The sequence below is a fragment of the Desarmillaria tabescens genome (assembly GCF_030435595.1).
Source record: "Desarmillaria tabescens strain CCBAS 213 chromosome Unknown EV420scaffold_3, whole genome shotgun sequence".
Taxonomy (NCBI): Eukaryota; Fungi; Basidiomycota; class Agaricomycetes; order Agaricales; family Physalacriaceae; genus Desarmillaria; species Desarmillaria tabescens.
The window spans coordinates 1,454,968-1,481,644 of NW_026848302.1; the positions used below are offsets into that span (position 1 = coordinate 1,454,968).

General features: G+C 48.1%; 14 protein-coding genes across 14 annotated transcripts; 6 read left to right on the forward strand and 8 right to left on the reverse strand.

Moving 5' to 3' along the window:
* Position 1: 1 nt before the first annotated feature.
* Positions 2-1,119, forward strand: EV420DRAFT_672074 (vacuolar protein sorting-associated). The gene is made up of 6 exons (XM_060483015.1): positions 2-231; positions 287-389; positions 445-555; positions 607-749; positions 802-862; positions 914-1,119. The coding sequence occupies exons 1-6, from the start codon at positions 80-82 to the stop codon at positions 986-988; spliced, it is 645 nt and encodes a 214-aa protein (XP_060337800.1). The 5' UTR covers positions 2-79; the 3' UTR covers positions 989-1,119.
* A 130-nt stretch (positions 1,120-1,249) lies between these two features.
* Positions 1,250-2,372, reverse strand: EV420DRAFT_1636237 (uncharacterized protein; the record flags this gene model as incomplete). Its single annotated transcript, XM_060476560.1, has 3 exons — positions 1,250-1,968; positions 2,018-2,286; positions 2,335-2,372. 3 exons carry the CDS (start codon positions 2,370-2,372, stop codon positions 1,250-1,252), a joined length of 1,026 nt encoding a protein of 341 aa, XP_060337801.1.
* An 81-nt stretch (positions 2,373-2,453) lies between these two features.
* EV420DRAFT_672155 (uncharacterized protein) lies at positions 2,454-6,721 on the forward strand. Its single transcript, XM_060483018.1, has 8 exons — positions 2,454-3,336; positions 3,387-3,769; positions 3,822-3,839; positions 3,887-4,661; positions 4,717-4,738; positions 4,795-5,134; positions 5,189-5,407; positions 5,467-6,721. Exons 1-8 carry the CDS (start codon positions 2,557-2,559, stop codon positions 6,494-6,496), a joined length of 3,567 nt encoding a protein of 1,188 aa, XP_060337802.1. The 5' UTR covers positions 2,454-2,556; the 3' UTR covers positions 6,497-6,721.
* EV420DRAFT_672152 (uncharacterized protein) lies at positions 6,667-7,622 on the reverse strand. The gene is made up of 3 exons (XM_060483017.1): positions 7,108-7,622; positions 6,891-7,058; positions 6,667-6,840 (listed from the first exon to the last, which is right to left on the reverse strand). The coding sequence occupies exons 1-3, from the start codon at positions 7,573-7,575 to the stop codon at positions 6,838-6,840; spliced, it is 639 nt and encodes a 212-aa protein (XP_060337803.1). The 5' UTR covers positions 7,576-7,622; the 3' UTR covers positions 6,667-6,837.
* Positions 7,623-8,689: 1,067 nt separating this feature from the next.
* Positions 8,690-11,070, forward strand: EV420DRAFT_1636240 (uncharacterized protein; the record flags this gene model as incomplete). The annotated part of the gene is made up of 12 exons (XM_060476561.1): positions 8,690-8,799; positions 8,875-8,996; positions 9,049-9,198; positions 9,256-9,404; positions 9,460-9,497; positions 9,547-9,663; positions 9,720-9,917; positions 9,963-10,220; positions 10,276-10,314; positions 10,377-10,388; positions 10,445-10,890; positions 10,940-11,070. 12 exons carry the CDS (start codon positions 8,690-8,692, stop codon positions 11,068-11,070), a joined length of 1,770 nt encoding a protein of 589 aa, XP_060337804.1.
* An 83-nt stretch (positions 11,071-11,153) lies between these two features.
* Positions 11,154-12,420, reverse strand: EV420DRAFT_1617330 (Arabinanase/levansucrase/invertase; the record flags this gene model as incomplete). Its single annotated transcript, XM_060475221.1, has 5 exons — positions 11,154-11,333; positions 11,396-11,434; positions 11,489-11,551; positions 11,875-12,178; positions 12,233-12,420. The coding sequence occupies 5 exons, from the start codon at positions 12,418-12,420 to the stop codon at positions 11,154-11,156; spliced, it is 774 nt and encodes a 257-aa protein (XP_060337805.1).
* Positions 12,421-13,640: 1,220 nt separating this feature from the next.
* EV420DRAFT_672197 (pseudouridine synthase) lies at positions 13,641-15,168 on the forward strand. The gene is made up of 7 exons (XM_060483020.1): positions 13,641-13,856; positions 13,912-13,970; positions 14,023-14,259; positions 14,320-14,404; positions 14,459-14,556; positions 14,614-14,865; positions 14,919-15,168. The coding sequence occupies exons 1-6, from the start codon at positions 13,682-13,684 to the stop codon at positions 14,809-14,811; spliced, it is 852 nt and encodes a 283-aa protein (XP_060337806.1). The 5' UTR covers positions 13,641-13,681; the 3' UTR covers positions 14,812-14,865; positions 14,919-15,168.
* Positions 15,169-15,274: 106 nt separating this feature from the next.
* Positions 15,275-15,869, reverse strand: EV420DRAFT_1617331 (peptide methionine sulfoxide reductase msrB; the record flags this gene model as incomplete). Its single annotated transcript, XM_060475222.1, has 5 exons — positions 15,275-15,324; positions 15,374-15,499; positions 15,552-15,580; positions 15,642-15,763; positions 15,813-15,869. 5 exons carry the CDS (start codon positions 15,867-15,869, stop codon positions 15,275-15,277), a joined length of 384 nt encoding a protein of 127 aa, XP_060337807.1.
* A 226-nt stretch (positions 15,870-16,095) lies between these two features.
* Positions 16,096-17,149, reverse strand: EV420DRAFT_1636244 (eukaryotic translation initiation factor 4E class II; the record flags this gene model as incomplete). The annotated part of the gene is made up of 5 exons (XM_060476562.1): positions 16,096-16,157; positions 16,208-16,272; positions 16,322-16,710; positions 16,760-16,850; positions 16,908-17,149. The coding sequence occupies 5 exons, from the start codon at positions 17,147-17,149 to the stop codon at positions 16,096-16,098; spliced, it is 849 nt and encodes a 282-aa protein (XP_060337808.1).
* A 64-nt stretch (positions 17,150-17,213) lies between these two features.
* Positions 17,214-18,442, forward strand: EV420DRAFT_1326109 (Inositolphosphorylceramide synthase subunit Kei1-domain-containing protein). Its single transcript, XM_060468747.1, has 4 exons — positions 17,214-17,359; positions 17,409-17,549; positions 17,605-17,883; positions 17,935-18,442. The coding sequence occupies exons 1-4, from the start codon at positions 17,258-17,260 to the stop codon at positions 18,358-18,360; spliced, it is 948 nt and encodes a 315-aa protein (XP_060337809.1). The 5' UTR covers positions 17,214-17,257; the 3' UTR covers positions 18,361-18,442.
* EV420DRAFT_672174 (uncharacterized protein) lies at positions 18,239-19,614 on the reverse strand. Its single transcript, XM_060483019.1, has 5 exons — positions 19,418-19,614; positions 19,096-19,361; positions 18,779-19,046; positions 18,655-18,731; positions 18,239-18,606 (listed from the first exon to the last, which is right to left on the reverse strand). The coding sequence occupies exons 1-5, from the start codon at positions 19,458-19,460 to the stop codon at positions 18,433-18,435; spliced, it is 828 nt and encodes a 275-aa protein (XP_060337810.1). The 5' UTR covers positions 19,461-19,614; the 3' UTR covers positions 18,239-18,432.
* A 200-nt stretch (positions 19,615-19,814) lies between these two features.
* On the reverse strand, positions 19,815-20,597 carry EV420DRAFT_1507762 (uncharacterized protein). Its single transcript, XM_060471391.1, has 3 exons — positions 20,422-20,597; positions 20,267-20,367; positions 19,815-20,217 (listed from the first exon to the last, which is right to left on the reverse strand). Exons 1-3 carry the CDS (start codon positions 20,422-20,424, stop codon positions 20,109-20,111), a joined length of 213 nt encoding a protein of 70 aa, XP_060337811.1. The 5' UTR covers positions 20,425-20,597; the 3' UTR covers positions 19,815-20,108.
* Positions 20,598-20,637: 40 nt separating this feature from the next.
* Positions 20,638-22,569, reverse strand: EV420DRAFT_1507763 (S-adenosyl-L-methionine-dependent methyltransferase). Its single transcript, XM_060471392.1, has 7 exons — positions 22,507-22,569; positions 21,932-22,452; positions 21,554-21,877; positions 21,399-21,506; positions 21,179-21,355; positions 20,852-21,023; positions 20,638-20,767 (listed from the first exon to the last, which is right to left on the reverse strand). Exons 2-7 carry the CDS (start codon positions 22,370-22,372, stop codon positions 20,721-20,723), a joined length of 1,269 nt encoding a protein of 422 aa, XP_060337812.1. The 5' UTR covers positions 22,373-22,452; positions 22,507-22,569; the 3' UTR covers positions 20,638-20,720.
* On the forward strand, positions 22,494-26,547 carry EV420DRAFT_1617335 (ARM repeat-containing protein; the record flags this gene model as incomplete). Its single annotated transcript, XM_060475223.1, is given in 21 exon segments — positions 22,494-22,569; positions 22,674-22,712; positions 22,766-22,828; positions 22,879-23,011; positions 23,064-23,158; positions 23,206-23,446; positions 23,497-23,584; positions 23,640-23,738; positions 23,792-24,020; positions 24,074-24,443; positions 24,494-24,994; positions 25,044-25,158; positions 25,206-25,257; positions 25,369-25,471; positions 25,492-25,589; positions 25,609-25,628; positions 25,677-25,844; positions 25,893-25,962; positions 26,013-26,101; positions 26,153-26,335; positions 26,389-26,547. 21 exon segments carry the CDS (start codon positions 22,494-22,496, stop codon positions 26,545-26,547), a joined length of 2,991 nt encoding a protein of 996 aa, XP_060337813.1.
* Positions 26,548-26,677: the final 130 nt, after the last annotated feature.

Here is a 26,677-nt window from a genome sequence, read left to right on the forward strand (position 1 = left end):
ACTAATTCGTCAAATAATCGTCAGTCTTAGTGAGCATGGCGGGATCGGATCTCGGGCCGTATCCGAATCAGCTACCATCATGTCGACGTTCTCCCTGGACGAGGAGGTCCGTCTGTATACGAACAATGCAGACCGCGAGAGATATAACCTGCTTGCGACGCTTTTTGGTATAATCGTGGCTTTGGACTATCTCGAGAGAGCCTATGTGAGAGACTCGATAACGGCGGCAGAGTGAGTGATTGGCTGTTGGTGATATGAACAGTTTTCTAAGGTTGCTATTGAAGAGATACTCGCCTGCATGCACCCGGCTGCTGTCACAGTACAAGACTATGTTGAAGCTCGTTGGCGATGATGTGTTGTCTATTGAACAATTCATGCAGAGGTACCGAGTAAGTGTGGGCTCGTGTTGTCGATATGTCTTGAGTTTTTATGCCTGTTGTGTAGATGGACAATCCAGCAGCTCTTCATCGGATCCAAGTGGGAGTTCCAGCGACAGTCGAGCATTCAAGCGAAGCTGGCCCGGAGACAGGCAAGTGGGTTGCTGAAACGACACAGGTGTGCAATGTTCCATTTGGCAACTCGGACCATCAATAACGTATTTCCTAGGGATTTATTACTCTCATGGATGCTCTGAAACTACGCCTGCGAGCCAAAGATCAGCTATATCCATACCTGCAGGAGCTGGTCACCGGTTATGCTCGGTTTAAAGGCAAAGACTCTTGGGAAGGTCACAGTAAGATGGTTGGATGGTAAGGGTTATCTTCTTGATCTACGTTCTGCTGTCAATCACAATCTTGTTAGGCTGATTACACTGAATGCCATGAAAGCGTCCGAGGAAATCACCGAGGAGCAGTCGCGGCAGGTAGGTCCATCCACTTAAAATGAGCCTCCTCATTCTGAACAATGGTAACAGCTACTATTTGATGTCGAAAATGCATATGCAGAATTCTTCAGAAGTTTGAGTGGAGGAAAGGATAGTTCTCACTAAACACAGACGATAATATTACTTCAAGGTACATACATAACGTACTGTAACCTATTTGCATGAGCGCGCATGTGCGCCATCACGAGCCCAACGAATGCAGATACGAGTTGAATACACTGATCCTTGGAAGCGAGAGCAATCCTGACGCCAATTTGCCACCAAGAGCGATGGGCAAAGGAAGGACGAAGCTCGCACTAGAGCCATATAGCATTGTAGAGAAGCAGGGCAATCCAGCCCAAATTGTGAGAAAATCGATTCGCTGAATTATCCGATCTCTTCGATGCTAGCGGAGGCCGTTCGTCCTAGCTTGAAGTCGGTTATTGTAGAAGGTTGTGGGAAATTCTGATCCGCCTCCGCGTTGAGCATCTCTTCCACTTCCTTCACTACCATGGCCAATAGGCCCCGTCCTTCCATGATATAAGCTCCGTAGAAGATGAGTTTCTTCGCCACTTTGCCTCCTGCAAACAACCTTGCAAGTTCTGATAGCATGATGAGAGCGCGGTGATTGGGATGGACTCCATCTTCCATTACGATACGAGGCTTTAATAAAATTGTGGTGTCCTTCAACAGGACCTTTAGTGCTTGCGGGTCAATGGACCCGCGAGAGCAAACAGCCGTCACAGCTTCCCCAAGAGACGTATGAGCCAATGTTGACCTTGAGTCTGCAAGAAATGGCACAAGATTCTTCATCAGTTCCTTGGCTCCCGGGTCGGCCAAAGAGAGGTGACGAGTGGTGTATGCGTATGCTATTGTTATCCCGCACAAATTATACATCAAAGCGCGGCTAACACGCGGGTGGAGGGTCGTGGGGACCTCGAGAATGGAGAAGTCTGGTTCGACTTTCGTTTCCCACCATGGAGAACGTTCAAATTCTTCAGATGCGAGAAGGGACTGAGCGAGCTCGCTGGAAGGATCAGCAACGGCATTTAGAAATTTGGTACGCTCGGCAGGCGTTAGACGGCTCCAAAGCTCATCTGTATTGTCTGTGAAATTCATGAGTCGACCGAAAGCTGGAATTAGAAAAAGACGTACCAAGATCGATACCTTCAAATCGCTCTGCCAAACCATCATCCTCGTCCTCGTCATCTTCGTTTTCCATCTCCTCGAATCTCTTCAGCATCTCCACCATCTTCAGTCGCTCTTCCGCTTTCAAGTTCGGGTTTGCACTGACATCACGTTGGATTTCATTCTTGTAAAACGTCTCAGAGCAGTCGCCATGCGCAGGGGAGCGAAAACACGTCAGGGAGCAGTAAGGGAGATTGCATGTTGGACAGGTATACTTTGAAACCTGTCTGCGGCATCTGAAAGGAGCGGTGAGCTGCAGTTAGTGGAAGAGGAGAAAAACATACATCTTGCAAACAACATGGTCGTCAGAATTCTCGGTCATTTGGCAATTTCCGAATTTGCCGATCGCAGGGAACCGCGATATTAAATGTGACCACAAAACACGTGCACTGTGACGCTTCGAGGTATCTCCTTGAAGACACCTTTCAGTCCCTATTTTTGCATCGTTTCCTCGCTACTCGATGCTCTGAGTCCTTTCTGTTTTGCCGACTCAAGTATTCAATCCAATGAACGACATTTCCGATACAACCTCGTTACCGATACCGGATACTGTCGCGCCCACCATTGACAGCGCCGCGGGCCCAACGCAAGCGAGTCGCGACGCTTCCCCAGGCGTAGACACAAACAGCGAGGATCAGCGAGACGTCGAGGCCATGCTTATCGACTCCAAAGACACAGAAGTGGACGTGTCTGCAGATATCCGTCCTACTGTTGGCGGTAAGACATGCTATGCTGTACCAGTTGAGAACGACAATCCCGACTCCCAAGACGCTGCTACACCTCGCAGTCGCGCTACCTCGCCACCGTCCGACTCCCATCCTTCCGTTGGCGGTAAGACCTACTATGTGGTACCACTCCGACGCCAGGAGTCCGAATCCACCATTCTGTCTGAAGAAGGTCTCACCGAACCTCAGGAACGCGCCTCAGTCGGTGGCAAAACGTGGATACCTTCTGTGCCTCCTGCAAGTCCTGAAAGGGAGGATGCGCAAGCAGATGGTGCCGACTCAGGACTCCCTTTGAACGGGGAGACGCGGATGCCTTCTATGCCACCACCGACCTCAGAGACTCCGCCAAGACCGTCGCTTGGAGGTAAAACGTGGACACCTTCAATACCAACTGTTCTCTCAGGGGAAGAAGTTCTTTCACCTGAAGCGTCCACGTTACCTGAAAAGACGACCAGTGGCGGCTCTGAGAATATAGACATCGACATGGAGAATACGACTGAACAGGAAGATGAACATGATGACGACGACGAGTCAGTATTATCTGATGGAGGGGACTTGAGGGTACGTTCTTACGATTTGATAACAGTAGACATCACTAATGGTAATGCCAGGAAGAATTTGAAGCTGCCATGGGTGGCGATTTCGCCTTCAAAGGTTCATACGCATACAGCGGTCCATTCCCACAGGCTCCCAATCCGTGCCTTGCCATCGAGGGTATTGGCCCCATAGGTCTTCCCTTGAGCCCTCGGGATGCGCAGCTCATCATTGACTGCGCATCCCAAGCACCTTACGGTCATAACGAGCAGACCATCGTCAATACCGAGGTCCGCGACACATGGGAAATCGACCAGGGATCCATCAAATTTGAAAATCCGCTGTGGGATATCTTTGTGAAACAGACTGTTGTACCGACTGTCTCCCAGAGCCTTGGAACACCCTCTGCGAATGTTCGCTGTGATTTATACAAGCTCCTGTTGTATCAGGAAGGCTCGCAGTCAGTGAAGGTTCCCTCTCTAATTTTGTGTGTCTTACATGTTGTCAATCAGTTTTCATAAACATCAGGAGTAGGTCATACCGTTCTACCATTGACGTCAACTAACAATCTCTGAAGCACCGCAAAAGTCCCAGGAATGTTCGGCACCATCATCATCATTCTCCCGTCCTCGTATAAGGGTGGCGAGGTTCATGTATCCCACTCAGGGTCGTCCCAAGTATTCGACTTTTCTGAACAGTCTTTAGTTTCCACGGCAGTTCTTGCCTGGTATACAGACGTCTTCCATGAAGTCAAGCCTGTCAAATCAGGCTATCGCTTGGCGCTCTCGTACAACCTTGTTCAAACCGTACCTACGGCACCTCTTCCATCCCTACCCAATATGCATACAGCTGTACATCGACTACGAAGAGTCCTCCAGAAATGGAGAAAGGACCGCTTCCAGTCTGATCCTCTAGATCTTGTCGCATACATCTTAAGCCATGAGTACAGTGCAGCCGAGTTGCGAATTGGTGCAATGGCTTTGAAAGGACAGGACGCTCATAAAGCGGCTCATTTGCAAAGTGTGGCCAAGGACTTGGACTACGTAGTGTGCCTCGGCAGCTTGTCGTATCGGCAAAGCGGTCAGGCCGAGGATATGGGATTCCACTCAAGCTATGGTTGGAAGCGAAGGCGGTACGACCCTTATGACGAGTCGGAAGACGAAAGTTCTTATCGTATGGGCGAGGATTATGAGACATTTCTTACAGTGGATAACATCGTCGATATGAAGGGCAACCACTTACTCGCATCTGGAAAGGCATCTCTGGAATTGAGCGACGATAGTCTAGTCCCTCAAGATCCCTTCGATGGCGAAGATCCTGACGATGAAGAATACGAAGGTTATATGGGAAATGTATGCCGTTCGTACACCCTACTCTACCGTTCATCAGCGTTGACACTTTTCATAGTACGGTGGAACCCTGGATCACTGTAAGTCCTAAGTGCTTATTTTCATACCTTGATCACACCTAACTGATTTATCCTAGTTTACCGAAGAACGGTATTGATGCTCGTGCATGAAGATGACTCCCCAAGAGTATTCTTTTCAGCGGCCGGTGGCATAAATTATGGCCTTCAACGTCTTAAAAACGCTGGATCTGAAGTACCGACAGCTGACGACTTGAAGATTGCAAATTTGGTTATCGATCGGCTGAATATCCAGAACAAACAGTCTGCGTTATCCATGTCTGAATTCGCTATCAAGTGGAAAAACCTTGAAATATGGAAGCGCATCGTGAAAGCAACGGCCTTCGATCTAACAGCTTACGGCCTTGATAGAATAGTCACTGCTTGGCGGACATTTACGTTCGAAGGTGTACGTCCTGTGTGAGCTACTCTTTGCCTTCTTTGTGTCACGTCCACGCTTACGCTGTACATTAGTCTGGAAAAAATGGTCGCTAAGACATCCAAATTGAAGATAGCACATGATTTCCTCAAGGGCATCAGTGAAGCGGCCACCGACGACGAGCTAATCGTCAGAGAGTGGAGTCGACTGCAGTTGTCCCAAGCGCTGCTGACTCTTACGACTCCGGATTCTGAGGATGTACCCATCTTGATATCGGTCATCAAGGAGAAAGGTACAGCTTGGTTTTCTGAAACGTAAGTTCAAATCCATACTCGTGTTGCCATGAATCATGAATCATGAAATTGTCCACTAGAATCATGCCTCGTCTCGCCAAGAGCCCCTCTCTCTATTCTTTTTGGATCGCTTTCGTTAATTCGCTCCATACGAATAGAGACACGATACAAGAAACTATCGCTGATTCTTCAACTCCCAAGCCTGCCCTCCTAGTCCAGTGCCTTGACAACGTTCTGAACCTATGGGAATCTGTCGTCGCTGTACCCAATCTTCGCCCTTATTACTACACAGGACCTCCTCCTGTAGCGCCCCAGCAACCGATGGTCACCCGAATCATACAACTAGTTGATTTGTGTATTTCCACTGACCACACAGAGATGTGCAAGACCCTCTTCGTAACCATTCTTAAACGCAAGCCTCCGAGCCATGCCAACTTCCAAGCTTTATACACGCCTCTCATCCCCGAACTTCGGCAATTATTGCAGAAGAAAAAGATCGACATTTGCGCTCCCCCTTTCGCTGATATCATGCAGATATTTATTGGCTCTTACCTCCACGATGTATTGGGAGCCAAGCCCCGCGCTGTCAACATACGACGGCTGGGCTGCGGTTGTGCTGAATGTGGCATGCTCAATACGTTCCTCAAAAACACCTCCGCCGAGACTACTCTCCGATTTCTTCAAGCGAAGAGAAATCACATTGAGGGATTTCTTCGAGGAGCTACTGATCTGGTGACATATGAGACCGTGCGCTCGGGTCGCCCGCAGGGACTTTTGGTGAGGAAACGACCAGACGTGCTTGCTTCGCTACAATGGTCCGCGCGGCAGGCGGACGTGAGGACGTTTTTGAACATGATTGGAGATGACGATGTTATTTCGAAACTGGTTGGACGGCGGTATGCGGATGTGTTAAGGGCTCTTGAGGGCATGAAGCAGTTTACCTTGCCTATGCATCCTGCTCCAGGTCCGCCACCAATAGAGGTAGATGCGCCATCGCAAGATGCAGCGACGTCTGTGTCTGTACATTCAGTCGTCGCAGGTACCAAGAGGAAGCAGCCTCGAAAGCCGATGGTCATTACTGGGCCTGTCATCGACTTGACAGAGGATTGAATGTCCGTATATGCTTGATACACTATGCTTCACTTGATACTTTTATGCCGTCCTTTCACTATTTAAGTGTGCTTATACTTCGTGTAAACTGTAATGTAGCCACTGTAATCATCCTGTGCATACATGTAGCGAATGCAATAATAATGATAAACTAGAACAGATAGACGCCGATCCACTGGAACAGTATCCGTCGCAGCGTAATGATACATACGTCCCTCAGTGAGTCTGTAATTTTCTCGATGCTGGGAAAAATCCGCAATCGCGTCATTATATAACGGCATAGGGTCGTCATCATCAAGCGGCGGAGCATATAAGTACGTGAGAATCAGGCGTCGTTATCATCACTGTGTTTGGGGTTAGTTGTGCATGGACACTTTGAAGGTAGAGTACACACAGTGGACTTGGGACCAAACCGCTCTGCTCGTTTCTTCCGCCGTGCCAACTCTTCAGCATCAACTTCCTCTGTCATGGTAGCCGCCGCCTTTCGTTTCGAAGGGGGAGAGGTTGTAGACTTTGTAGCGATTCCAAACCTCGCCGCACGGGCTTTAATCTTGTCGGGGTCCTGTAAAGAGATGAATAAGACAGTAAAAACCAAACAAAAGACGTCTTACATCCACCGTAGCGGGCTGTTTTTTCCGTGACGCGTTTTTGCGATCCGGTTTGGACTCAACAAGAGGTATGCCGAATCGAGCAGCGCGTTGCTTTCGCTTCTCCAGTTCAGGATCCACGTCTGCTTCTGCTGCCGTCGCTGGCTCGACCGGTGCAGGCACAGACGCTGGTGGTGCAGCTGCTGCTGCAGGCTCCGTTACAGGCTCTGCCTTTGGCGGCATCTTAGGAGGCTCAGCTGGCTTTGCCTTCACAGGAGTGGGAGGTTCTGCCTTCTTTTCTGGCGCCTTGGGAGGTGCGACCTCGACGACAGGGACGTCGTGAAGGGTGTTGTAGGCGTCAAGGGCAGCCTGGGAAGCAAGGATGGTGTTAATGAGGTCCTGCTTGTTGGCTTTTGCAGGAAGAGAGACGCTGGCTGTGGCTAAGATGGCCTTGAGGTCAACCACTTTCAATGCTTTGAGTTTGGACTCCATGCTAGAAACGCGTCGTGGTGTTGTTGAAAGGGTTCAAATGGTCACACTGTCACACATGGTCACACATAATGATAAAGGATAGATTCACCCACCACCAACACCATTTCTCGTCGAATTTTTGATTTCGCAGAGACTAGTCAGACTCCCCCAATATGCCGTGGCACTTGTGATACCTTACGGACCTTATTATTCTCTTGTCGTGTGGTCTCCCTCAGCTGCTACCTATGCCCCCATGTCCCAATTGCTTGACGAAGCTCGTTTTCACTATGACTCGGATTGGCCCCAGTTCTTTGCTGTAGGGACTTTCAAAGAGCCTCCTGTCAATTGTAGTGGACTACCTGCGCCTTTCACGTCAGAATTTGGTCAATCAAGCTTGTGAGGACTCGTTGCCCTTCCAGCAAGTACATATATCTACGCCCCGGCTTAGAGCTCTATGACAACACTATTGTACCTGTATTCTCGACGAGCTTTCGGCATCATATGAATCTAACCACTGTCGCTGCCATTATGTAGGCGTATCCCAGCTTCCGCGTTGCCTTCTAAGAGACAATATGATTATTTTCTTTCTGGCGAAGACTTACAGTATTTCGCACCTCCATTTGACAGGATGAGTTCTCTAAGGCGTCACTCCCACCGCGTAGGCATTTCCTGGTGCCTGAAGGACGAGCACGAAGGGATGACCAGGGGGTGATCGATGATCGCCGGAGGCAATTGGCTTCTTGCGTTCCCTACCAAGTAAAGTATTAGTCTTTCTGATGCAATGTCTGCGACCAGATACTGCAACCACGGGAAGTTAAGGACCACAAATTTCAAGTCTAGAAGCAAATCAACAAGTTAAAACGCAAGCAGGGGTGAAAGCAACGTCCCAGTACGTACTCACTATCTTGTAGGTCTTTGAATACTCGCCGAGTTGTTTTCGGACAGTCGCAAGTCTTTAATATTTGGAAATGAGCATGGCCATAAGGCTATAAGCATATTGCGACGCTAAAACAAACCACTACTTCCGTGACTTTTTGCTAATTCACATATGTGCTAACCGGGGTTGAACCACGTTCAACTTGCTGACAGTCGAAATGTGGAATCGCTTTCGTTGTGCTAGTGGCGGCATCATGTCATGGTTCGCGCAAAGATGTTGCATGGCGAAGCTAAGCAAGCCGTAGCTGTTCATCTCTATCTCGATTACCGAGAAGGTGGATTGAACATAGGATCAAACGCACGCCACAAGTAAGTCTCATGGAAACCAAATTCAAGCTCCGCCATTAAGCTTCTTGACATTGAACCATCACTTACAGACTCCAGGGATATGAGTGTTGCTCGTAGTAGCACGGTGAAGGAGCCAAGAGCCCATCTCGAAGGCCATGATTTGCCTGCTGACTTCAAACTACCTGATCTCGCCCTGGTTCGCGAGGAAGCTGCATATGGTATGTTCGACATTACACCTGATTTCTCGCGTTTTATCCTAGAATAATGCAGTTCAAGAACTTATGCGAAAGCCGGAACCCGAAGCAATACTCGGTCGAAACTCCCAAGGCCAGGACGTCGGTATTCTTCCTACAGCGTTGATCTACAATACAATACTTCCAAACCTGTTTCAATTCAGTTATTTCTGCAACGTAGTTGACGGTAAGTGTTACAATTTCGGGGACATAAGCTGTATTTGGGTAATGTATTTCTCCTCAGTTCCATCCGATATTCTTCTGCAATGTGTTTGGGCACTGGAATGGTTCATTCGCGCCCTGAAAGAATGCTCAGAGGATCAGTTGAGGAGTGTCGGACACATCCTTCCCAATCAGCAAGGCGAAATGGCTGATTTTGCTAGATATTTTGCGGTGAGCTTGCAGGTGGATGTCCATTCTTCAGACACGCGTCTAAATCTGCACACAGCTCTCCAATGCCAGAAATAAGGTGGCGCACCATTTACTGTCAGTACCTTTGCATTGAATGCGTGACTTTCTATTAATGGTCTCTCAGAGGGCCCCAAATCGACCGTCCGATCGAAGCTCTGCGTCATTCACGAGAAGCTGTTCAGACGGATGAAAAACGCTGTGTGGAGAGTACCGGTATCTCTAATGTTGCGAAATTAAATCCGTAACTATCGGCTATTTTTTATACTCAGCATATCAATGATTAATATTCAATAACAGAGTATTATATGGCAATTATGCAGTTTCCCTTGCACGAGCCAGGACAGATGACAAAGAAGCAAAGAAAGCATTGTCACGCCTTGTGAACGAGTCAAACCTCACCACATTTTCGACTGCCACTTATAATGTGATTAGAGGGAAAGTCTATCTTGCTCGTGTACTTCGGAGACTAGGAGAAACAAAGCAAGCTGGTGAACTGTACGGACTCCCTTTCATTCCGATACAACTACTCAATCGTTTTAGGGAAACCTGGTTGATCAAATGGTTCAAAAAAAATCCTCACAAAATTACGGACCTAATGATTGTTGAGATGTTTACTACCGACCTTGATCAGGAGACAGACCCGGTCTTGAAAGGCCTTGGTGGTGTAAAATGGATCGAAGACAGGAAACACACACAGAAAACCGACGAACGTCTCTACAGGGCCTGTCGAAACTGTCATGCACGTGAACCTCAGGTGAAACTCGCTCAGTGTGCTCGATGCCAACACATCTATTATTGGTAAGCGTTGTCGAGCCTCTGGGTCACAGTGATGCTGATATATAAGGTTGACAAGTTCTAAGCAGTGCCAAAAAGTCAACTGGCCCTATCACAAGTACGTTTCTAAGTACTTACAAGTCGTACCACAATGTTTCTGACGACATATCTGGATGTCAGAGAAGTATGCAAGTACGTCACGTTGCTGAGATTTCATTAGCAGCCCTCATACTTACATCGAATTTCAGGGAATTTGCCGCGCACCTCAAGAAGATAGCAGAGCTCTCTCGCACCGCTCCTCTGGAAGCTCAACGTGCAAGTGACTGGCATATCTGGAGAGATGCGCCCCAGAAAGAGTGCACAATACACTTTGCTAGCGCTCTCGAACTAGAACGAGATCCTTCTCGTGGCCGTACCCACATTGTTTTGCAAATGGTCGAGCATGTTCCCAATGCCAAAAATGTGCTTGATAGATTCAAGCCCGTTGCCGTTGGCATTTTCAAGTTGGCGGATATATGGCAGGACTTTGAAGTCTTCATGGGACTCAAACCTGGTGAAGGAAAAGGCCTCATTGATGAGGTACTAGAAGAATTTGACCATGGGCCCGGAAATGGTTTAGATGGAGACGTGTCGATTCCAGTCCTTTGTCTGATGTTTTCGCTATTTGGTGAAATCGACACGTACCTGAGTTCTCGTACGTACTGTACTAGGTCTGTCTTTCTAATCTTGACGTTCTTTTCTAGATTGTGTGACAATGGATCACATGAAGATGGCTCGATACAACCCTGAATGGAGGAAGGCCTTGTATCCCAGTGCTCCTCCAATTCACTATGAGCTGCCAAGTGGCGTTAAGGAAGCTGAACATATATTCTGAATATCATCGTCACCGGACAGGACAGAAAATGTTCATAAAACCTAGCCGTATACTGATAGTGTCGGGCTCTCCATCTTGAATATTCATGGCTCTGCCACTGCTATACCATCTCCTATCGCGGCTGGGAAGATCGGAGTAGTTCCACTTATACTGAATGGTTGAACCCTGGTCGTACGCAAATCGCCGCAGCCGAGTCCAGGCCTGCTCTTTCCGTGATATGCGAACAGATGTTCACCGTCTTTCTCAAACATGAAATTATCAAGCTATTAGTGTTATGCCAAGAGACTTGAGAAGATGTGATTCACTGATGGCCAGGACCGTAAACCCCGGCGGCGACGTTCTTGGTGAAGACGGGAGATGTGGCCTGCCAAGCGGGCTTTAGCATGAGGTTCAGGAAGATGCCCGTTAGTCTACTTGCCTGAGTCCAACTGGACGCCAGAAGGGGATTAGCGCCGGTAGTCAGGGTGAGTAAACCCAAGGCCTGTTAAAAACTAGTTACTAGCGCCTTCCACTCATAGAAACGGAAATGAACGTGCATAGTCATCTGTAGAGCAGTGCGAAGCGGAGTAGACAATCTATGGGAACGATAAGCATATCCTTACAACCTGAAAACACAGGAAGATGTCGTACATGTGTCACGCCCCCAATTGTAATGGCCTCTAGCATTCACCGTATGAGCTACTCTCTGAGACTCTAGTAGAAAGTAACGCACCTGGTCCCTCTTGGACTGGAGTAGCGGCAACTTCCTGTATCATATTATTTCCGTCAACAGCGCGCGCGAACTAGATATAGAATAGCACATACCCAAGAAAGAGTGGGGCAACTGATTTGTACAGCATTTCCGGATAATGTCGTGGGGCTGCTCATACGAACGATATATGTGCATTGTGTCCATACAACATCCGTCGTCTTTCCCGAGAATATGAAGTAACGCGCGCCATTCAATTCCAGAATAGACCCATCGACAGCCCAAAAGTCGAAGTTTGATGGAATGAGAGAAGCGGTGTGGGTATACGCCCCATTCATCGGATTGGTCGCGTCCGTACCTCCAGAAAGGACGTGGAGGCGATGAGTATTATCATCTCCATTTCCCGCCACAGCGTAGTATCTAAAAGTCTTATGAATCAGACATGAGAGACAGAGAAAACGAGGTTAGACTTACATATACCATCGTCCATCAAGGTGCCAAAACTCGGGTGCCCAGAAGTCGAAATTTCGGCCCGCTGTGGTATCCGTAAAGAGGACCGTGGGGGTAGCGGTCTTGATTCCTTCAACCATCGTAGCCGCCCACATTGAAATGTCCGTGTTCTGGGTAGATGTCATATAGTAAACGCCATTGATGTATCGCATGCACGGATCCGCGCCCTTTTGTTTGTTCAACGGATTGCTAAACGTCCCAGCCCTTGGCAAAACGGAGACTTCAGAGGTGGAATTTCCCAAGGATGCAAGGGAAAACGCCGCGAGACTGAGGAAGAGAGCTATTGAGATGAGAAACGCCATTTCTCGTTGAGTTTGAAGCGTCACTAACGCTTTATATACATCGTCGTGTTGAAATACTGTAAAAACCATCATAAGCCATGCGGGTGTCCTACGATGTCAAGCCGGAAATCATTACACATGACATAGTCAAGTCATACTGTACTCTTGCCTGACCTATCTATGAAACGGCCTCCTGGTGAACATAAATGGATGCCATGTCCTCCAGGAGCCAAGACCTTCTAGTACTGGTTATCATGAACACATGGATTCAATCAGGAGAAGCCGTTCTACGCACATGTTGCATGGGCGATGTGCATTTGAAGTCTTCTTGCCGGGCCGTCGGAGAAAAAGCAACGCAAGTCCATTGACCAGCGCTGAATCCTCGCGGTTACTTCAAGATTGGAGTTTTAGGAACCTTCAACTTTGAGCATCCATGGTATAAGTACTTGCAGCTTAAGGCAGAGGATGCCGCTGTCCGCCTGTCCGAGTCATTCGAGATGACTTGAGTTATGACAGAGGGAAAACACTTGAAGGAGTACTTGGAAGTTGGCGCAAATAGTAAGAAATGTCCGGCGTGAGAAAGACGGGACGGTGGGATCTGGACCAGTACTCCGAAGTACGCTTTTGCAACTTCAGAGTAAATATTAAGCGAGAAACCAACGACTTACATATTTTGGTTTTCGTCTGCGCTCTAGTCTCGTGCCCAAAATACGATAAACAATCAAATCTCCGCGTCCGCCTCAAATTCCCGTCATACTCAACTTGTGTTCTAGCTGGTCCTTCATGGTATAGATGTCATCAGCTAGGAGAACATACTCAGAGCAGCTAACCAACACATTTGTTGCTGGAACATAGAAATGAACATGAATAACAATGCCCATGGCAGATTCTGCAATGTTCACTGTCGTGGAAGAGTGAGTTGGTAACAGGGGCACGGAGAAAGTAGCTGATAAGTTGGCCGCACCACCGAACAACTTATGGACATAAACCTAGTTACTTATCTCAATGTTCAAACGTTCAACGTTCAACTTGAATCAGCAGTGACTTTCAAAAGCTAAGTCTCGGCTAACCGGACCGAAAGGAATCGAATTTTCTCTCGGCCCGAGTTCCGACCCCTTCTACGAACTCGTCCATGACGAGGCCTGGCTTCGCAGCTCTGGTGCGGAAAACGAGGCAGAGCTCGGGACTACTACCTCGAAATGATGTCCTGTACATAGACAAGAGGGTCGTTGTTATCAACAAGCCGCCAGGCCTAGTGAGCCAAGCTTCTTCAAAGGAAGACGACCAGCTCAAGAAGTTTTTGTGTGGTATGCATGCTCTGTTCAAAGCTATGGCATTCTCATACTGAAGAATTCATTCAAGAAATACAAACTAAGCATAGACTTGACGGACCTCTCTTTCCTGTTCACCGACTGGATAAAGTGAGCGATCTGATATATTGATCCAAGTTCTGTCTTCTGACCGTGACGTTAGCCAACTAGCGGATGTCTTCTTCTTGCTCGCTCTACAGACATGGCTCGTGACTTATCTCGCCAGTTTCAGCAGCGCAAGATCGATAAACAGTATTTCGCCTTGGTCCATTCTACTCCTCAAGCGTTACCAGGGACGAACGGTGTCATATCGCAGGCACTGCAGCTCCGAGATGGATATGTGTCAAAGGGCAAGGCATCAGATTCAGCGTGTATCACTGAGTGGGAACTAATTGCTTCGGTGCGTATAATGAGTAGGCTGGGAAAGTGCCTTCCAAGTTGCTTATATGTCAGAATGCAGGCTAACAAGTTGTCGCTGTTGCGTTTGAATCTCTTGACGGGGCATAAACACCAGATTCGTTTCCATCTCGCCAAGATTCTGAATGGTGTGTTGTCCAAAGAAATCTGTCGGGTCGAACCCACTGATGACGGTGTTGCAGCTCCCATTCTCGGAGAGAGACTGTATTCTCAGATACCTCCCATTCGCTGTGCTCCAAAAGACAGGTTATTCTTGCACTCATCTTATGTCGCTATGGAGGCAAGTGCTTCATTGCGGTCATTTCCAGTCGACGGTCTAACTAAGTGTCCAATGCAGAGATTTAGGTCCTCTGGACCCAATAAGCGTTACAAATTGGGAATACGCTCCCCGATGCCGCCAGAGTTCTTCAAAGTCTGTTCCCATATCGGTATTGACATTTCACCTGAGAACAGGAGGGGAGGTGTGTTCATTGACGGTCTATCTGCCGAAGATGCAGAGAATATGGATGGTGCTTGGATGCCCTGTGACATGTAAAGGCGGACTGACAGCGGAATACGCTATTAAATTGCCTGTTTGCGACTCGTTCTGGTGCGCGTTATTGCTTCTAGCGTCACTTATAACTACTGACGGCGTTTCATTAGCTGTTGCAGATAATCGCGTATGTCACAATCAATAGCGGACCCGAAGGAACCTTTCCAGACACTTGGAAATTCTGCCATCTACTGGGAACAATGTGCTTCTCGCAGTAGAACTTGGTGCTTGGGTATATGCAATGCTATCGACGACCCAGAACTTCGAGCTTAACGAGGAGGATAGTTAATGTGATCACTGAACCTGTTCTTCGATGCTCAGAAGATTCTGTAATCTGTAGCTGATGTACAAAACGGGATGAACTATCTGTGTCATCACATCCGCTTGTATTGCTCTTCGCCAAACTTCAATATCGGAACAACCATCCTGATTGCATTATTGCACAGAAATACAACATTCAAACCCTCTACTTGGAGAAATTCAAGGATATTGAGTTGACACAATGCCGTTCGTCAGCTAGAATTAACGTTGAATAGCAGTTTTATAGTGTGATCAAATGACGTACTGGGGGTACTGAATCCTTCTCCTTTGAATACATGCCCAAGGTGACCTCCACAGGCGGTGCATGTTATCTCGATACGTGTCATGCCAAAAGATTTATCTTCATGGCGGGTCACGGCACCTGGGATGGCTGAACGAAGTGTCAGTGCGTCGTAAATGGGTATTACGCGTTAGATCTTTACCGTCGTAGAACGCCGGCCAACCGCAGCCACTCTGTGCACATGTGAGTACAATGTAGATGATAGTATATGAAACATAAACGTGCATTGAACTTGGTTCCGCTCTTGTACAGCGGGGTCCCGCAAGCAGCACAACCGTAGACTCCTTCCTCGTTGTGGTGGTTATATTCGCCCGTTCCAGGGCGTTCAGTGCCCTTCTGACGGAGTACACGGAACTGAAAGAATTGTCAGTGCCGGCCCTTATAGAAGCTAAAGGTACCGTGCCTGTTCTCGGGAGAGGATTGCTCTCCATTCGTCGTCTGTCTTGTTTACTGTAGTCATTGTTCGAGAGTGGAGAAAAAGTGGAAGAGAAGTGCGAACTATATACGGAAAGCGGGATGCTGTGCGGATTATCAAAAGCGGGGAGAATGACATGCACTGGTTATGAGCTTTTCTGACTTAGCGCAGTGGTTGATAATTCATGAAGACGATTTGAAAGACATGCGTCATTCTCTCACGTGACATTAAATGCTAAATTTATTCTGTAGACAATGATTGACAAAATGCGTTATGACAACGGTGTCCTATCGATTGCAGAATTGCGGAAGCTCGACTTGTCCTGCATCGAGTCTGGAAGGGAATATAAGGTCATGCAACCTGGAGGAGAGAAAGGTTCGTACCATTATTCGACTTGTATTCCATTACAGTCGTAGGAGGCAGGTGCAGTACTCTCCGTATCGTATCCCTAGACTGGATGTTAGCCTTTCAACAGACATGTAAGTTTCACGACATACCTTATTTTTTCTCGAAGCTTGATGTCACCGTCAATACGGTTCCACAAGCTGACAATATCCTCGCTCTGCCTCACACTGATCGTACATCCACATATCTCCGGCCATTCCGTCTGTCCATCCTCACCATCAGACGCCCCGGCATTCTTCACCGCATCCTCCGAAGGACGACAAACATCGAACTGGTCTCCGATAATCGCCAGGACGAGATCCTCCCAGATCCGGTCCGCCACGCCCTTCTTTAGTCGTATTATCCATTTGCCTCCGGACAGATTCAACGGATCTTCCCAAACAGGCCGTCGTATCCCGTTGTGGAACAGCAGGTAGTCCGTCGTGGGTTGCAGCGATGACGGCGGAGATAAGTGTGTCCATAGAGACCAGAAGGACTCTACCTGTGCACCGTTCGGCGGCGAATGACTGGGGACTGCGGGAAGGACGCACCGAGCTGAAAGCAGAGATCTTTTTAATACCCTCCTCGTAACTCGCAATCTTGTTCCCAGGAGCTCTTTGCTGCCGGAACCAAAAGACCCACCTAAAAACAAATGTCAGGGACCGAAATCGTATTTCAGGCGGTAGATCACGAACATACGTGTTTCTCAGAGGGTGTACGCTCGCAGAGCCATTCACTGACGACCCATTACTGCTGGTTACTTTTTCCTTTGAAACAGAACGCTCAGAAACAGAATTCGTTGCGACGGAGGTTGAAAAGTGTTTCGATGTTGGCAGGCGAGAACGTGGTGGTTGCTGTTGTTGGGGCTGCTGGGTGGCCGTTGGTGATGAGGAATTGGCGAGAAAACGAGATTGCGAATGGTTCGAAAAGTAGTTGGCCATGAAATACAGAATAAAAAAGTGTCGAAGAAAAAAATAGCCTTGTTGGTACAGTCGAAGGTGAGGTGCGTTATGTAATACCCCTTCCTTTTCTTTCAACTCCCACCCGTCATGAAACTTACTCTCCGTCCTGAATGGCGGCTATGGCCCTTCAGCTCCTTCCTCGGCCTCCTTGACATAAAAACTGGCGTCGTTGTCGCCCTTATGTTCGTTGTACGTCGTCCGTAACAGCGTACAGCGCCTAAAATCTGACGGTACACAGCTCTTGAACAAGGTTGCTGGAGTATATGGTCTCATTGCCGTCGTCACTGGTGCCGGTGGTTCCTTTGCCCAACTCAGCTTGTACATATACTCCGTCGTCGCCTTGCTGGCATTTAGTTGGGGGCTCAACGCTGTCAAGGAGGTGAGAATCGCGCTCTATTACCCCGCGTCGGACCTGAATTGTGGCGCTACCGTAGGAAGACCCCAAGCATACCTTATACTTTGCACACCTATACTTCGCCGACCACGTCTTCTCAACATCATGGACAATCTTTTTTGCTGTTACCTGGTGGTTTCAGACGCCTCATGATGGCAGTCGCCAGGCGAACTCGCCTGCTCAGACTGAAATCATCAATGGCGCGATCATGGCCGGTCAGCCTCTTAGTGAATCAGAGCGCATAGAGGCCGCTATGAAGATATGGAATCACGAGAAGGGAATGGCCGCTACGGTCATCGCGCTAGGGTGGTTATCCAAGGTAAACCGTCTCGGTCTCTGTCCTGTGGCCCGGCCTAACCCAGACTTGAAGATTTATTTCATCCTCCTTGTCTATTCGTATGCAACGCACCTGCGAAAAGGTTCCTATCGTCTGCTTTCGCGGTCGAGGCAGCATGCTGGCCCGACGTCTTTCTCAGCTAACCGTGCTTACGAATCGCTGGGACTCGGCGACGAAGAGGAGGGAGAGATAGAAGATTTCTACCGCACGCCAGCTCGCACCCCCAACACTGGAAATTCCATTTCTAGCTTTGCAGACTTTGTCAATGCTCCTCCAAGCAGACCCCGGCGTATGCCGCCTTCATCTTTGAGCAGAGGCGGTGTTGTTAGTGGGGAGGAAGACGACAATATTTTGTTTGACGACGACGAAATGACCTATACCTCTAGCTCGCGTGGTCACTCAAAACTTGGAACGGACGAGAGCAGCAGTAACACGGATGAGGAGCGTACACGAGTATGACGAGGGAGGATCTATTATTGTTGTCGTCTCTATTTATTAAGCTTACGTTGTAGACATTATACAATCTAATCATTACACGGGTACCTTTTCCGAGGGACTAGGATCAAAGTCATGTTTCTCCAGAGTCGAAGTTGCTGTTGGTGTTTCGACCCCGCTTTCCAATGCTTCCTCTTCAGCACGTTGCCGCCGTCTGTGAGCGAGAGGGTTGAGAATCGTTGCTAGTAGTATAACTCCTCCGTCCAGAACCTAGGCAGCATGAGTTGGAGAGAAATAACCGTTGTGGGAATTGCTTACGACGACCAAGCTATATGCAACCCCTGCAAGGACATCAAAGGTATCTCTAAAAACCAAGGACAGCAGAGAGAAAACACCTAGAACAGTGTCAATCCTGGGTATATGCGGGTTCAAGTGGACGCACCTCCCAACAAATCAACCAGCATGAAGAGTTTCGAAATCCCGATGACTTCCTTGTGTTTATAAATCTCGTAAAATTGGGGTAAAAGGCCGGCGGAGAGCATGACTGAGGCGAAGACACCGAAGAAATCAACACCGCGGTGATTTCCATGTTCGTACGAGGGTCGCACGGCGAATACCATTCCTGCTTGGAGACCGCCTATTAGGGAGACGATGGATACGACCGCAAGGACTGAACGTTTTATAGACCAGTTGTTGTCGTAGTATTGGCACTGCACAGGATGTCAGATGGAATATGGGGAACTAAGGAAGGGCCGGTACCTGTCCCCATGATATCAAGGATAATGTTCCAAAAAGTTGGGGCTGTACTATGAGTGCGATGCTGAGCTTTTGCACGATGGCGTACACCCCTAGGAATATAGCAGTAAGGCCCCAGATAAGGCTAGGTAGGATAAGATCTGTCAGGCTGAGAGCGATAACGATAAGATGAAGAACACACACGAGCCAGGGTGAGAGCCCTTCGGTGGATTTCTCACGCCAGGTCTTCCAGATCTGTGGTAACAGTTGGATAGTCCAACAGACCGTTCCTTGGGGGTTGCTTGTTAATCGTGGCAAGCTGCCAGTGGGTGAGAAGGGGGCATACCTAGAGTGCCCAGTGCATTTTCAGCAGCTGCATTCACGAGCATTTCCTGAGAGTGCGGTTGAGAGGAGAGCCGCGACTTTGAGGGTACTAACGAAGGCTGGACATGCTAATGGGTTCTTGATGGGTTCAAAAAGATGACTCGGATTATGACGACTGAAATTGCGCGATCGTTTTGCCGACCGACCGCCGATATGTTCACCTCTGGTATTCCAGTTTCTTATGGTGTATCCTGGGTGTTTTCCTGGTGCTTATTGGGTATGGGGATGCTAGAAAAGCTTGGAACCTGCTGTCACGTGTAGAAGGACTGGGTCATCTTTCGGGCAAAGCGTCGGCCGAGCCTGGCGTACACGATCATCGATCGCATTCAGGAGGTACTTGATTTGCAACAAGTTCAAGGTGAACGAACAAGGCAAATGCATATTCGTTCAAAAGTGCTAATACAACTGAGACCTGAATGCGAGTTGGTGTCAGCTGATAGACTTGATTCATAATTACTGCCTCAGATTGTACACGACTCTTCCATAGTCTGGGACAGGAATTGAGAAACGAAGAAGAGTCCTGCGGATCGCAGATGAAACTTACAAGTTCCGGCCAAGGCAGAGGTAACGGTCAAGATGGCAGGCACGGGTCCTTTGGCAACTCGCTGGTAGAGAAGACAGAAGGAGAAGTGCAGATGCGCCTGAGAAGGTGATCAGCGAATTCTATAGTTGGCGTGCAGAGCCTGACCTAGTGCGCCTTCCAAGCCATTGGGTGTCCCTTTGCGGATGCTGTCCGCCGACCACAGGTATAGAGCGCCAACACTGGCGAATATTCAACACTTTGTGCTTACAACGGGCCATGAAGTGTTACCTGACGCCGGCGACTATTGACGGTACTGAACGTGTCCTCGCGAACCCGGTTACGCCTCCAAAGACACAGAGGGATCCCATGACAAGTGCGGGGTAAGCAGACTGGAGAACATGTCTCAACTTGGGTGACTCTGAAGCCCGTAGGTGAACACGTACCATGTCTTCAGAAATAAAGATACGGCCCAGTAAAGACGAAGTGATGGCGGTAGCAAAGGAATAAGAACTACGTTTCCACGCGTCAGGCGTCTTACATCCGTGGGTATGCCGGTCGGAGTATGTGTACCCCACATTTGGCCACCGCGATCAAAGTTACCCCACTCGGGAAAAAGTTGGCACACACACATATTCATCTCTTACCATCGGCTCTGGTTTCTTTGAGACTCATTGAGAAATGTACAAGATAATTTATTGCAAATCCCATTATTCAAAACAAAAACTTGACATTCTTGTAGAAATCAAGCATAGGGATTCTCCCCATTGCGCAGTCGAGTCTGTGAAAGGTCTGCGTACTGTCTCCAAAAACTCGGCATGCGTGAACACGCTTGATTTTCGTTCTCCCACCGGCAAACCACTTGCGGACTGTCACTCCAGTCGAGAGGCGTTCGGCGATCCGTCCGACGACTGGATGAAAAATAGTCAGCCCCCAATGACAAGGACAAGGAATGCGCTGTCAACGGTGTTGAACGTGAGGGTAGGAAATTGTCGGAAGATGGCCGCGATAGTGTAGGTGGCTGGGATAGAGTGTACTCATACATGTCCTCTGAGCCTATCGAAATCGGTAGGGAAGAATATGTCGAAAGCCCCCGGCCGGACGAGGAGTGTATCAGTGGCAATCGTCGTGTTCTTAAACCGCGTTTGAACAACGGGAGAGTTCACGCCGGAAATAGTTTCAGGAAGATGCGAGAAATCTGACAAAAGGAGTCGGTGGCGGGGGAAAATGGTTTCGCAGGGTTCGTATGAGACTCAAAAGGCGCGTTGGGATGTATTCCTCTACAGACATGTTTGCTGCAAAAGGGAGCGTGCGGTATATCTTTCGCAACAGTTGTGAGGACCGGAACACCTTGGAGATAGGTGGAGGATGTGCGAGAGTCTTGCGCAATTCCAAGAACGCTGATATCAACGGGTCGCTGAACGCGTGTGTAGACCATTTCAAAGTCACCGTCATCGTCGACGACAACAATTCCCTGGTATGGTTCTAGAGTCTCCATATCGTATCGAATAACATCATGTGCAAAGTTATCCTGGGCGACGTTAGTCGAGTGTCTATTTGAAACAAGCATCAACTTACAATGACTTCCATGGCCATGAAGAAGCACGGAGCAGGCTCGCGTTTGTCCCAATGAAACACACTCTTATGCACCACATTCACGCAGGGATGTACATCGTGCAATTTGGCTTTTTGAAGCTCAACCAGGTTTGCACTGATTTCAACAATGGTATAGCGGGTACGCTCGTATACGTCTGGATATTCATCACGGAGATAGTCCAGAATGTTGAGGGCTAGGGTTCCATTCCCAGCGCCAATCTCGTATATGATGAAGTCTTCGTAAGGAAAGTACTTTAGTAAGTACTCCGAGACGAGGCACTGGGCAATAGCCTGGCCATACCAAGGCTAAGTTACAACGTCAGAGAAGAGAAACAATATAGAAAGGAGTAGTATGCCGACCTTGAACAACTCAGTTGGCGTGTGCCACAACTGCTGGTCCGCCTCATATGCGGCATACTTCTTGGCAACCTCCGCTTCAAATTCCGTCGAATCTCGGAGCTTTGAGAAGATAAAAAGTGTTTGCTTGGAATCAAAAATAGTAGCCTGTTTTGAGAAATAGCCATAGTTCGGATTGTACAGAGAATCCTCAATGAAATCCCGAGCGAGCATTTTCACACTGCGTGGTGCCAACGTATTCGACTCGAGGCTATTGGCAGTGACGATGGGGTACTGGCTGGTGTCCTTGACGATAGGGCTGAAGAGCGGACTCGTATTGTAGTTCCATTTATCCTTGGGCAAATCTGTAGGCGGTGGCTTGCGGGATGTCGAGTAGTACAGGGAAAGCCATGGGGTACGATGCTTTTTGATACATCGAACGGCCTGTGCACCCAGAGATAGCATGAGACGCGTCGTCGGCGCCTTCTCCGAGAGTTGCAGACGCGACTGGGGACCTGCTCGTCGTGGTGGTCGATGACAAAAATGTTGGTTGCACGTGGTTCCGGCTTTCTTCCCTCTGACTTCGATGGAATCGACAGAGCGGCTTGTGCATACATGGATGGCGTCTGGTAGGGACGAGGAGGTTGCAGCGACGGTGTCTGGTGCGTTTGCTTTTCCTTGCTACCGGTTCGTCTATTCTGATGTTTCACCAAGAGGTCTCTGATGGTCGAACGTCCCTTTTGAATATCGTGCAAGGCGTTGGGAGAATACTTAACTTCTGAAGAAGATAATCTTCGCACCAAGGGTAATACTTGCAATGCTAGATATGAATTCTGAACGTTCATACTCGTCATATAGGCGTTGAATTCCTGTCTTTGGTACTGGACCGATGTCCCCCAGAAAAATTAAATCGCCAATCTGGTTTGAACATCGCTCCTATATCTGGTCTGCAATGACTCATTTTTCTTCAGTACGAGTCCTTGTGACGTTCTACTGCAGCAAACTAGAGGACACGGAGACAATAATACCTGCTCTGAAAGGACTGCTTTCACTTTCTCGTCTTAACAACTGTACAAATGAAGATGTGCCCGTCATTATCAAAGCGTGAGTCTGAGAGATCCAATCAGGCGAATGAACCTGACAATCGTGACTGCAGTTTATTCACATACGTCAGAATGAAAGTACTCGTCCAGTCAGTACGGCTGGTCGTGTATTCCATCATTGACAATTTCATGGCGCGTCACAGAGATGGTGAGCCTTCATTTGAAAGGAAATTTTCGCGACTAACAATATCTAAGCTCTAAAGCGGATGAACAAGGAATTCTTGGTTGGTTATATCACCCTCGCAGATGGCGAAAAGGATCCAAGAAATCTTTTGGTCGCATTCGCAATCGCACGAGTAATTCTCGTCGAGTTTGATATATCTGATTTTGTGGAGGGTTTCTTCAACATAACGTTCTGTTACTTTCCCATCACGTTCCGACCACCTCCAAATGACCCTTACGGTATCAGTGCTGATGACCTCAAACGCAATCTTCGGTAAGTCCGCTGAATTCCACTTGAGCCACACTCATTTACTAGGCCCAAAGCCGCTGCTTGAGTGCAACACCTGCGTTTGGCCCAATGGCTATACCTGTCTTCTTGGAAAAGCTTACAGCCGGATCGCCTATGACCAAGGTAGCTTCCAACGTTTCTTGTTGCTCAAGAGTTTGATTGAAGGAATTCTGTACAGAGGGATACATTGCAGAGCATGTCAGAATGTTTCCCCGTGTACGGTGCTGGTTTGGCCAGGAGTTCTGCGCGTGAAATTTGGAATGCGCTCAAGTTGGAGGTGGGAACCGGGCATTTTTCTTTGCGGATCGAAACCAATACTGCCGTGAATAGATATTCCAACCGACCGATACCATCACTGCGGACATGGCCTTGAGCTGTACGCAATCTTTGGTAAAGACCATATATTCGGCAGACTCGAAGGCGGAAGACGACTCGAAAACAGACATCGAAGGCCTGGCTCAAGACGCATGCGAAGAGTGTATCAAAATCCTTCGTGAACCGGAGAAAAGTCAGGCGAGGCCTGCGATCAAGGTTCTTTGTGCTTTTATGTCAACTACCCGTTAGTCTCTTCATTCCAGTGTCTCCTTCCTTCCAGCTAAACCCCTTTCTCAGCTTCCGTTGCCCGTTACACTATTTCGAAGACGGCACCACATTTAGTTACACTATTCGTTACACTTGAGGAGACAACCAGTCGACTATCTGATCTATTGCTGCTGTCGGACCTCATCGCTGCGGCAAGGGATTCCGTTTCCAACCTCCAACAGTCGGAAGTCACGGAGCCTCCGTTGTTACTCTACAAAGATGAAGTCCTTGGCATTGTCACTACAGGTCTCCAAACTAGCTCTCTCAGGCGACCTGCCTTGGCCTGTCTTTTGGGAATGGTATCTACGAAAAATTTACTCACAGATGAAGAACTCGGCTTCGTCGTCCATAAGACTAATGAGGTTCTGCAGGGAAACAGCGATGAAAATGAAGACGAAAGGTATGCAGGGACTGTCTCGATTTGCGCCCAATCTAATTTTGAACCTGTAGTGATACACTGAAATTGTTGACAACTATAACTACTATATCTCCCCATCATGTGGTTGACCAAACTCTACCTCTTTTATTCAACGACCTTCCCGACCGACCTCCTTCAAGGGACGCAGTCGCAGATCGCATAAAATACCGGCGTGTTCTAACAGCGCTGAGCACTCTCTGCCAGCAACCAGAGCTTTTCGAGGTCTTCATGATACGGTTGACTACGAGAGTCGAGCTTCTTTGTTCTTCTACAGATATCGAGGCTGACTTGGAACCTCGCGCTGCGTATGCGCATGCCATCCTCAAGTCCATTGCCCAGACAATGTCATCGAAAGTCGACGAGAGGCACGTTGATGTTCCTAAATACATCGACCGACTTGTACCGAGACTATTCAACCTTTTTATCTATTCAGCTCTGAACTCTGATGGTGGTTATGTGATAGCCACAGATCCTAGGCTGATCCTCGTTGCTGGGGATATTATCAGTCTAGTGACTCAATGCCTAACGGTGGAGTAAGACCCGAACAATTTGACTTGTACTTTATGCTGATGGCCTTTGAAGGAAATATCAAATATTTATGGCTGTCGTATTTTCTGCGTTTCTTTCGGGAAATGTCGCCGGTATCTGTGAAGGGCAACCAAAACTTCCCGTCGATGTAGTGATACATCCATTCCAGGTGAATATCCTTTTCTCCATCTAGGTTTGCGTTCTGATTAGATATAGGAATCTGCCTCTACACCGATAAAGAATCTGATCCTTTTATTTGCCGCTGCAAGTCATTGCAGCACCAAAAGAAGTATAGAGCTTTCTCATTTCTAGCCCTCGCAATGAATTTATGGCTTTTTTAGGTTCCTATACCTGTCCCTTCCTTGGACGACTTTCTAAGCTGATATTTTGAAGTGGAGTCTTACGACAGCGGACAATGACATACAGAGAGAAGCTGCTTGGAAGATCCTAGCTTCTATTCTTAACAAGCATACTGCAGGAAAGTCTACGCCTCGTTCTACAGAGTATATGTCGTTAATCGCCGAGCAGATGCCTCTGGATTCCTCACTCAACAGCTTGAGACATTCGCACCAAATAGACTGTTCCGATACAGCCTTGACAGTACCTCAGCGCCAGCAAGGTGTTGCGGCCTGGGTCCATGTAATATGCATGTCCTACCTTTCTATCCTTGTACTCACAGTATACCAGATCTGTAAAGCGCTCCTGGTTCAGAGCCATCCGCTGACTCTTGACTTTTCTGACCGCCTGTTTGGCGTGTTCGGGGACGAGAGTATTGGCTGGGATGCAGCCAAGGCAATCGGACAAGTTGTTGAACCTGGTGATGTGCTGTCGAAGAGCAATCACGCAGTCATCAAGGCAAGTGGACAATTACTGAGTATCTACTCTCACTTAGAACCGTTTTAGATTTTACACGTGCAACGATTCGTTAGCAAGATTTTACCCCGTATCATTACCGGGGCAAACGACGCAAGCAGTAGGCAGGCATCTTCCATTCTCGACCGCGACTACTAATAATCCCTTTAGAACCTGATGAACAAATATCCAATCTTGTAGCCCTAGCATCTCTCATTAAATCTATATCAAAATCATTATATTCACAACAGATGCCTACAGTAAGTCGCTTCCTCTTGGTCCTGGTGTCGGTCATTTAATGTCACCTTCAGTTAATACCTCTTCTATTACGCGGTCTCGACCTTCCCGATGAAAGTACACACGTGAATGTCATTGACACATTCATTGCTGCTGCAGAAGGAGATACGCCTGAACAAAGCCTGGTCGCCGAACATGTCCCATCATTGATATCCAAGATGCTGAAGAACAGTAGGATTCAGGATATGCCTTCGATGGTATGTGAATTTTTCTAACGGTTCGAGCTTCATGGTCATAATATTGTTATCAGAGAGTAAGAATCGCAGCAACCCGATATCTGGCCATCCTGCCGCAGATTGTCCGTTATGATATCTTGCATCCTTACAAGTCGCAAGTTGTCAAAGAGCTGGTGAAAGTTCTAGATGATTCCAAGCGTGCTGTCAGAAAAGAAGCCGTCGATGCACGGTAAGTATTCTGTTGGATCTCGGCACCGAGACTGAAGCGCTTCTCTGTCTTTCAGAACTAATTGGTTAGTATTAAATTTCCGTACAGTCGCCGCAAATCTAATCAGGTCAACAGGATTAAGTGCGGCGGTTAAC